We start from the raw sequence: 10111 nt of genomic DNA, 5'->3' as shown, positions 1-10111 counted from the left end.
AATTTTGAATAAAAAATTTATAAGAAAATTTTAAAACCAAAATTAACTTAAAAATACACACAAGCGGAGAATATTTTTCAGAATATGTTATAAATTATTTTTTACTGTTATTATAAAATATAAAAATTAAACATTAAAATAAATAATAATTAAAATAGAAAAAGACGAAAAAAAATAAAAAATACCTATTTACAAAATACTTATAAAAAAATATTTGCAATTACCGCTAAAAAATGCAAAAGTGTACATATCTTTCAAAATATATTTATAATTAAATAAAAAATGGAAAAACATGTTAAATTCAAAATTTTAAAAAATTAAAAATGTAAAAACATGATAAATTCAAAATTTAAGAAAATTAAAATCGAAGGATTAAAAAACAAAAAAAACAACACAAGTGGAGAACGTCCTTCAAAATATATTTTTAATTATTTTTTATTGAAAATCATTAAATTCTTGCAAAGAACTTTTCTAATTTTTTGAATTTTTAATTAATTTTAAATTCTTCTTAAAATCAATTATTTTTAATAATTTTTGAAAAAGTTCTAGTCTTGAAATCCATTTCTTTACAATTCAATTTCACGAAATTTCGATATTTTTTTCCATACAAATTTCATATCACTTTTGTTTCTAATTAGATCAAATTTTTATCAATTCAGATTTAGAAAGTAGGTTTATTTTTGAAATATTATAATTAATTAAGTTGTTAATAAGTGAATTTTTCTAAATTTTGAATCTTGTATTAGAAGAAGACTTTTTTTGTATCAACTAGCTCCTCCGACGGCCGCAAGCGGCCGTCTACGGTGCTAGTTTTTATATGTCCATTGTCCAAGTCCATTATTTCATTAATAATAATATTCAAATTTTTTCAGTTAATAATTTTCTAATTTATATTTGAAATGTTGACGTTTTTTTTGACAATGCAAAATAAGATTTATTATGAGTACTTTCTCTTAACAAAAATAAAATTTATATATTCGCGCTCTTTTTAAATAACATACGACTGCAGCGCCACCTTCACATGTACAAACAATTTTAAAAACACCCTTCTATTAAGATTTTACATTCTCATTGCCCATTCTTTACTTCGATACTTTTCGATACATTCGACCTTTCCACTCCATGTCTTTTTTAAGAAAGGATAAATTTAATACAAAAATAGTTTCTTTGAGAAAAAATAGAAAAATTGCTCGGTAACAACTAACAAGAGAAAAGCAAAAATATTTTTTCTTTAAATTGTAATTTTGTCTGCAGCAAAAATACAATATTTCTTCAAAATTTCGTAAAACAGTAGAACAAAATAAAAAGTTTTGGATAGTTTTACATAATAAAATGAAAAGAATGAATTCATTGGTAATTAATATTTTTATTTCCTATTATTATGGTGAGGAAAAAATTAATTTTTTTTAAACTCCAATTTCTTTGTTATTGCAAGTGCCAAAACATTTATTGTCAAAAAAATCATTAATTTTTTTCAAGAATTCTTTTCTTTCTTTTCTTTATGTCTTTCCTATATTGGTCAAATAATAAACAACTTGTAAACCTTAATAGAAAAATTATAAAGTAATTATTTGTTAATTAACTTTAAAAGTTAAATAAAAATTCTTTTCATTTTTCATTAATTTTGAGTTTAGATAACAGAATAATACATAATAGAAACTGTGTCATTTTTTGCATGATGAAATTCAAAAATATATATATTAGACTCGTTTGTGAAATAAACGACTCTATTTAACCCATTTCGTTTGAAAAGTCCGTTTTTTCCCTTTACATTTGAACTTATCGTGTAACTTATCGTTAAAAAAAGTTTTGTTTTGTGTCCCGATTAAAAATGTATAACAGATTCTACAATCGGAATCGTATTTATAATGTTCATCGTCGCAGAAGATTTAAACCTTACTGTAAGTTTTGAAAAAAAAATAAAAAATATTTTCTTAACTCGAAACAAAAATCTAATAAATAAACTAAAATTAATTTAAATAAAATAAATTACGAAAATAAAGACAAGGTATTTAAGACTTTTTTTTGTTCTTTCAGAAAAATATAATAAAAACTAAGAATAAAATTAAAATTTTATTTTCTTTTAATTTTACATTTTTGGTAAAGAAAAGACAAAAATTGAAAAAACTTTCAAATTTTCTTTCTAATTTCAGATGAAGATTGCAGATCAAGAGTTCTGACAGTAAAAGCTCTGAATCCGTTGATTGTGAAAAATGGCAGAGCTCACAGAACATCGAAATACGAAATAATGAATCGCGTTGGAAAGGAGGCGCTACTCGTGGTCCGAAGGGGTCAAGAATTTTACATAAATCTCACACTATCGAGAAATTACGATCCGATAAATGATGGAATATCGTTAGTATTTAAATTGGACGGCGCCTCACATACAACAAGTGGTCAGAGGACATTAGTGTCAATTCCAGTTCTGGGGAGAAATGAAACATCAAGTGATACCACCTGGCAAGCAACTGTCGCAGAATCACATGAAAATGAAATCAAAATCAAGGCAAGTTTTTTTTTTTAAAGTCTACTTATTTAGTTTCGATATTTTAAAAATATATTAAATTTAAAAAAAAATTATGTCCCGAACGTAGCGTTGAAAACAATTATTTGAGATTTTGAGAGACGAAAATGTTACTAATTTCACGTTTTTCATTCATTTTGGGAAATAAAAAAAAACGTTCAAGACAATCTTTGAAACAATTGTTTCACTTCTTTCGATTTCGCGAAAAAAATTGCTTTGGACTTAAAAGATTAAATATTAAAAATATTTCGATTTTTTTTAATATCAAATTGCAAAAAATAAAACATTAAAAATATTTAAGGGAAACAGGAATTATTCAAAACAGAATGAATTTAAAAATTTCCAGAAAGCGAAAAAATAAGTTTTATATAAAAATCATTACTTAGTTAAAAGTATTAATTACTTAGTTTTTTTTTTTTTTTTTTTTCATTACTTAGTTTTTACTTAAGTTCCGGCGTAAATGAACATTTTTATCTACTGTTTAATCCATGGTGTATAGGTACAAATTTAGATATTCTAAAAACCAAGTTTTTGTTTAAAAAAAAATCTTCAAAACATGTAAAAATCAATTTTTTAATTCGACAATTTTTTTATATATTTCCAGATAAAAACGACTCCAGATGCAATTATTGGAAAATGGAAAATTGAAATTGACACGAGAAATAAAGATTCGGGTGATGTCGAAAGTTCCGGCGTAAATGAACATTTTTATCTACTGTTTAATCCATGGTGTACAGGTACAAATTTAGATATTCTGATTCATTCTATACAAATAATTAGATATACAACAAAATGCTTACAATTTATTTGTGAATTTTTTCAGTTGTAATATAATTATTCTAAACATTAATTTTTTTTTAAATATATATTTAATCATTATAATTATTTTTACAGAGGAATTCAATTTATCAAATTATCAAATATTTAAATTTTCAAATTAATAAAAATAGAAACTTCAATTCTTTCAAAATTTAATTATTTTTATATTTTTAAGTTTTTATCGTTTTTATATATAAAAATTATGATCTGAAATCAGTTAGATTTTTAGTCTAAAAACCAAGTTTTTGTTTAAAAAAAAATCTTCAAAACATGTAAAAATCAATTTTTTAATTCGACAATTTTTTTGTGAACAAAATTTCAAATAGAAAAATTTCAACCAAATATATAATTTATTCGACTTAAATAAAAGACATTTTAATAAGTGCCAACTTGTGATGACCATAAATATCAATTTTGATAAAAAAAACCGACTATTTGATCAAAATATTTTTTTTCAGTCCAGTATTTATTTTTATCAAAACTTAAAAATTGGTAAATTAAAACTATATGAAAAAATGAGCGACTCCTGAGGATCAAAATCCAGGACCTGATTGAGACAATTTGTTTGTGAATACCTAATTGAGAAAAAATTTCAAATTTTAAAAATGTTTTTAATGTTCTTTTAATGTTCTTTTTAATGTTTCTTTTAATGTTTTCTCAAAAAACATAAAGAAAAATTCAATAATTTTTACAGAGGATGCCGTTTACTTGCCCCTTGAGAAAGAACGAGCTGAATATGTTTTAATGGATTCGGGATTAATTTGGAGAGGTACTTACAACTGTATGTTCTCCACTGTTTGGAAATATGCTCAATTTGACGAGAATATTCTTGAATGTGCATTATATTTAATGCAAAACGTTGGAGGAGTCAGACCAGCTTTGAGAAATGATCCAATTATCGTAACCAGATGTCTTTCGGCTGCCGTAAGTTTTTCCTGCAAAATTACCATTCAATTAATTTACATATTTATTTTGTTCACGCACCCAGAAAAAAATTTGTATTTCAACCAAATATAATTTATTCGAGTTAAATAAAAGACATTTGTCCCAGAGTCTACTAAATTATTTGTTGTAAATAAAAAATTTAATTCGACACAGACAAAACTTTCGTTTGTACTAAATAAAATCTTATTTTGAGCAAAATAAAATTTATTTTTATCAAACGAAATCTTATTTCGAACTAAATAAAATTCATTCGAAAGAAACAAAAAGTCCAGTTGGCTCTGAGTAAAATAACTTTTTTCTGGGTGTAGGAGAATGACTCGCATTTTGTTCGAAATAAATTAACTTAAAAAAAATGGAAATAAATCAATTTCATAAAATTGAAGATAACAGAATATAAAATTAAAAACGTAATAATTATTAATTTTTTCCGTAGATAAATGAAAACGACGACTTTGGTGTATTGATTGGTAACTGGTCGAACGACTATAGGGACGGAACGGAACCAACGAAATGGTTGGGATCGAGAAAAATTTTGCAGGAATATTTCAAAACAAAAAGGTCCGTAAAATACGGTCAATGCTGGGTGTTTGCCGGCGTTTTAGCAACAATTTGTCGAACTCTCGGCATTCCCTGTCGAGTGGTGACAAATTACAACAGTGCACATGACACCGAAGGTAGTTTAACAGTCGATCGCCTTGTCGATGAGCAGGGAAAAATAATGGAGGAACTTTCCAGCGATTCCGTTTGGTAATGAATAGAAAATGTTAAATATATATATATACAAAAAATGGAAGAAAAAAAATTTCGCCAAACAAAAATAATAAATTTGTCATTAAAAATTGAAATAGGAATTATCACGTATGGAATGAGGTGTGGATGAAGAGACTAGATTTAGGTACAAAATATTCAGGTTGGCAAGCGATTGATGCCACGCCACAGGAATTAAGTTCCGATGTTTATCGTTGTGGTCCAGCTTCAGTCTATGCAGTGAAAAATGGAGAAATCCTTAAACCCTGCGATACTGCTTTCCTCTTTGCCGAAGTTAATGCTGATACGGTTTATTGGCGTTACAATGGACCCTCGCAACCTGTTAAACTTGTCAGCAGAAATATTAACTCGTAATTATTACAAATTTTCTAAAGATTCTAAACCTATAATATTAATTTAATATATTAATAACACATTAATTAATTAAATTAATATAATAAGAATTATTAATTAATATTATATTAATTAATTATTAATGTTAATGTGATGTTAAAAAAGTAACCAAAATAATTATTTTTGCTATTTCTAGAATTGGACAATTCATCAGTACAAAAGCTGTTGGTAAATGGGAACGAGAAGACATAACCGACAATTATAAACATCCAGAAAGTGAGTTTATGTTTTATCAATAAATTAAAAAATCAGTTCAACATTAAGCAAATAAAAAATTGGCTTAATTAGAATAATTAGAAATTATTTTTATTAATTATTAATAAAAATTAATGAATAAATAATGAAACCAAATTAATGAACTGACAAATTGAATACATAGAAGATAAATTGAATGAAGAAGAGAAAAGTAAATTGATGAAGAATAAAATAGAAGTTCACACTGCGCCTGAATTTTGCTTTTCTTTTTCCTTCAGGGACCACAGAAGAAAGAGACATCATGCTAAAGGCGTTGCGTCAAAGCGAATGCTTCTTTAGTAGTTACTATTTGAACGAAGTTTTCAACGATGTTAAATTTAATTTCGATCTACATGATGATATTGTAATTGGACAACCTTTCCGGTAAGTAAGAAAGAACTATTTCCTTATTGTCTTTAATAATAAAATTTTTATTCGTTCGGACAATTAAAATGTCCTCCAACATACTCGGATTCAGATTTCCTCTGAGGGTTGAGAAAATAAATCTCATTCTTGAGAACAATCTTTCGACACTGACCTGAGTCATCTGAGCAGCGTGAACAATTATCGCCAATTGATACAATTTTGGGTATATTGTTTTGCGACTTTCCTAAAATTGTAAGTCGTTCAAATCTCCATTAGCTGTAGGAGTTTTTTCAAAATCTTAATTAAGGAAGATTTCGACTATATCAGCAATTAGTGACATCTATTAGACGTCAGTTGAACTCTTCTCTTCTGAATTCTCAATCAGCAAATAATTTCCTACATTTTTTCAAAATCGTTTAATATTTGGTCCAAAGTGGAGAAGTTGTTCGCCAATCGTTTTTGTCTCTCTGCCTCCTTCCTCTTTCTCTCTTGGTCCAAAATGTTAACGTCCTTATCCTCAATTATTAACTGAAAAAAAATATATAATATAAAATATCATGAATCGAAAAAGACGTTATTTACAAGAAAAAAGTATATACTGTTTGCCCATCTACTAATGTGGAACTTTTACACTTGAGTACACAGGCAACGGCCACACCACGATGAAAAAACCAGTTCTCGTCCGATCACTGAAGTTAAGCATCTTTGGGCGCGGTTAGTACTTGGATGGGTGACCGCTTGGGAATACCGCGTGCTGTTGGCTTTTTTTTATTTTTTTAATAAAATACTTTTAATAAATAATTTAATAACCGAAGCCTTTTTAACATGTCTCCAATAGGACTTCTGTAAGAAAACTAAATTTTTATGATATTTTTCGAATTCTTAGAAACTTTTAAAACAATAGTTTTAGAAAGTACAATATTATTTCTATGATTATATGCATTTAAAAAATGTTTAAACCTCAGTTTTATTTATGATAAAAATGTTCAAACTTTGTTTTCAGTTTTAGGTTAAAATTTCCTCACGATGATTATTGATATTTTTATACATTAAAAATATCCTAAACAAAATTTTAACGCACATTAAAATAAAGCTGATAATCTGATGTTCAATTTGCCCATTATAATAATACAATTATTTAATAATAGACGAGTAATCGGTTCTTTGAGTCAAATAAATATTTTTCAGCGTACAATTATATAAAAGTAATTGTTTCTTACGTCTTTTTCGAATGCAGTACTTTCTGCAGATTGACCAGTTTTGATGCTAAATTGTTATTTATTTGGCCCTTGAGCAACTTGCACTCTCACTCTTGCAAAGAAATCCCCAGGTAAAAGATTTTCCCGTTGCATTTTGAAAGTTGCCTTTTTACATGGTTAGCAATGCATTTTTGAAAAAGTTTTGCAAAAATCTTTTGCAGACAATAGAGAAGACAACATATCTGCTGTCAAGTTCCACCTCGTTGGGACGTCTAATAGTGGCTTTTTCACATTTAACTTGGCTAACAGGCCGGTATTGTTGCGCAATGTCTTGACGACATTTTGAGTCTGCAATAATAAATAATTTCAATTCAATTATTATTTTTATGAAATTTCTATTATTAGAAATAATACCGATGAGGTTAGAACCCTTTAGGATCCCATTGACCGCTAATTGAAGAGTATGTATCCCGCATCGCAATAGTAGAGCTACCTCAACTTCTGCATTTCGTCGTACCTTTTCTAAATAGAAATATCATTCACTGCCCAGTAAAAAAAACTAATTCAAATGGATTGAAATGAATTAAGATTTCTGGTAGAAAGCGGGATTCATTCTAGCTCTTTGCTAGATTCTTCATTTATAAACTAGATATTCAATCCAAGGAAGGAATTATTGTGCCGAGTTGCAATATCGATTTTAATACTAAGAAGGGGAATCTGCAAAGATAATAATATTAAAGGCTTAAATAATAGTTATTTGTGATACAAGGACCTTAAGTAGCACTTTATGGCAACGAGAATGAGCCCTTTGACACTTTTATTGGAATCATCGTGGAAATTAATAATAAAGAATAAATTAATTATTGTGAATAAAGAAAATAATTCTTTTAATTTCAGAGTTCGAATGAAAGTCGAGAATATCAGCTGTGACGAGGATTATCGGGTAAATTTAATTTTACGAGTGGACGTTGTATCCTATAGAGGAATATTTGGAAGAGATGTGAAAAAAATTCAAATCGACGATATGCTAATGAAACCAAATCAGGATGAGACAATTGATTTGCCCGTTACTTGGGAGGAATATTCTCCACATTTACAAAACGACACGAATTTCCAAATTTCATGTTTAGCAACAATTCACGAAACAAATTATGAATATTACGCCCAAGATGATGTGTCAGTGAAGAAACCGGATATTATCGTCAGGGTAAAATTGATAACCACAAATTTTAACCTGAATTCAAAAAAATTATTTTCTTTCCTACTAATTGAATAGTGTTTGGAATCTGAAATTATTTATAACTTATTTTACTCTCTAAATTTTAAATAAGTGTAAATTCACTTAGAATGGGTCAAAAGCAGACAGATCGGGATTTTTCACTTATTTTTGAGTGAAAAACTTTCTATTAATTAATTGAGGCCTTGGATCCAATAACTCGCCCGACGCTCGGAGGAACGCGCAACTGCCAGTCAGTGAGCAGTGAGCGCCTCTGGGCCACTCACTGCTACCCGACTGGTATTAGCGCGTGCCTTCGAGCGTCGGGCGAGTTATTGGATCCAAGGCCTCAATTTTTAAAATTATAATAAATAAATATAAAATAGAATAAATAAATAAATTTGCTAACTTGTAAATTATTTTTTGCAGATACTAAGCGATCCAAAAGTTGGTTACGAGCTCCAAGCCTCGGCTGAATTTTCCAATCCACTGCCAATTTCATTGAAGAAAGGAAAGTTCATCATTGACGGTCCGGGACTTGCGGAACAATTGAAATTAGTTTTATCAGATCCCGTACGGCCGGGACAACTTGCCAAATGCTCCTTCTCAATGATGCCAAATCGTTCGGGAAAAGCCACAATAGTTGTCAAATTTTATTCCGAAGAATTGTCGGATGTCGATGGTTTCAAGGAATTCATGGTGAAATATACAAAATCGTATTATCGAAATAATCATTAGCCTCTCTGAAAAGAAAGGTTTTTTCTATTTTTTATGTTGTTTCTTTTCATTACATTCTTACGAAAATAGTATATTACGATACTAGGCCAGAAAGTTGGATTTCCTGGCCGGCGTGATATATAAGGCCGAGGCGAAGCCGAGGCTTTATATATCACGCTCGCTAGGGTATCCAAATTTCTGGCCGTGTGTCGTATACAATTTTTCTGTATCCCCAGCCGAAAGTACGTTAAATAATTATTGTTTGAATAATAAAATAGCTCAATAAGTTGCCCGCCCGACTTTTGCAAAGTCGAGGCGAAGCCGAGACTTAGCTGGTCGGGGCGGGCATGAAAAAAAAATTATAAGTAAAAAATAATTGGAAGTAAAATTTAAAAAATAGTAAACAAGAAATTTTCTTTTACAAATATATATTTAATAATTAAAAAATAATAAAAGAAAATAAGAAATTTCATGCATTTTTTTGATGACTGTCAGTTGTTTTCAAAACGTGAGCTCTGTAAGTAACGTGTCTGTGTGGTTGCTATGCTAACATGTACGTGTGTTGAAATTCTTGTAACCAATCAGAGCGCTCGTTGGGTCTGTCGAGCCGGCCACAAAAGTCGCTATTCCCGGAGCCAAATCAGACCGGGAAGACAGCACTTTCGGCAAAGGGATACAGAAAAATATTTTAAAAGAAATTTTAAATTTAAGATTCGTTATTATTGAAAGTGATTTAAAAGGAGTGGAAATAATTATAATATCAATTTTTCAATTTGAACTTTATATTACATAAAATTTGTATTATTATAGTTTATTTTAGGATTTAAGTTTTAGTTTATTGATATAAAATGTTTTATTGTGTGGAGTTGAACAAAATGTACGGTTTTTATGTTTTGCGTAAATATGAAAACTTGATAAGAGAATATGTAA

At 28.4% G+C, this 10111-nt stretch overlaps 1 protein-coding gene, 1 long non-coding RNA gene and 1 other non-coding gene across 3 annotated transcripts; 2 read left to right on the top strand and 1 right to left on the bottom strand.

The window, feature by feature from the left end:
• The first annotated feature begins 1790 nt into the window (after positions 1–1790).
• On the top strand, positions 1791–9303 carry LOC122500270 (annulin-like). The gene is made up of 10 exons (XM_043609121.1): positions 1791–1901; positions 2154–2506; positions 3129–3261; positions 4038–4267; positions 4722–5035; positions 5137–5406; positions 5586–5665; positions 5923–6067; positions 8146–8455; positions 8894–9303. The coding sequence occupies exons 1-10, from the start codon at positions 1832–1834 to the stop codon at positions 9200–9202; spliced, it is 2214 nt and encodes a 737-aa protein (XP_043465056.1). The 5' UTR covers positions 1791–1831; the 3' UTR covers positions 9203–9303.
• Positions 6694–6812, top strand: LOC122500402. The gene has a single exon (XR_006301471.1). It is a non-coding gene; the product is annotated as a 5S ribosomal RNA (ribosomal RNA).
• LOC122500275 lies at positions 7493–9006 on the bottom strand. Its single transcript, XR_006301452.1, has 3 exons — positions 8874–9006; positions 7663–7965; positions 7493–7596 (listed from the first exon to the last, which is right to left on the bottom strand). It is a non-coding gene; the product is annotated as an uncharacterized LOC122500275 (long non-coding RNA).
• Positions 9304–10111: the final 808 nt, after the last annotated feature.

The sequence above is a fragment of the Leptopilina heterotoma genome, unplaced genomic scaffold (genome assembly GCF_015476425.1).
Source record: "Leptopilina heterotoma isolate Lh14 unplaced genomic scaffold, ASM1547642v1 Lhet_183, whole genome shotgun sequence".
NCBI classification, from domain to species: Eukaryota; Metazoa; Arthropoda; class Insecta; order Hymenoptera; family Figitidae; genus Leptopilina; species Leptopilina heterotoma.
The sequence above is the reverse complement of the archived record's forward strand: the minus strand, read 5'-3'. Positions and strand labels throughout refer to the sequence as shown.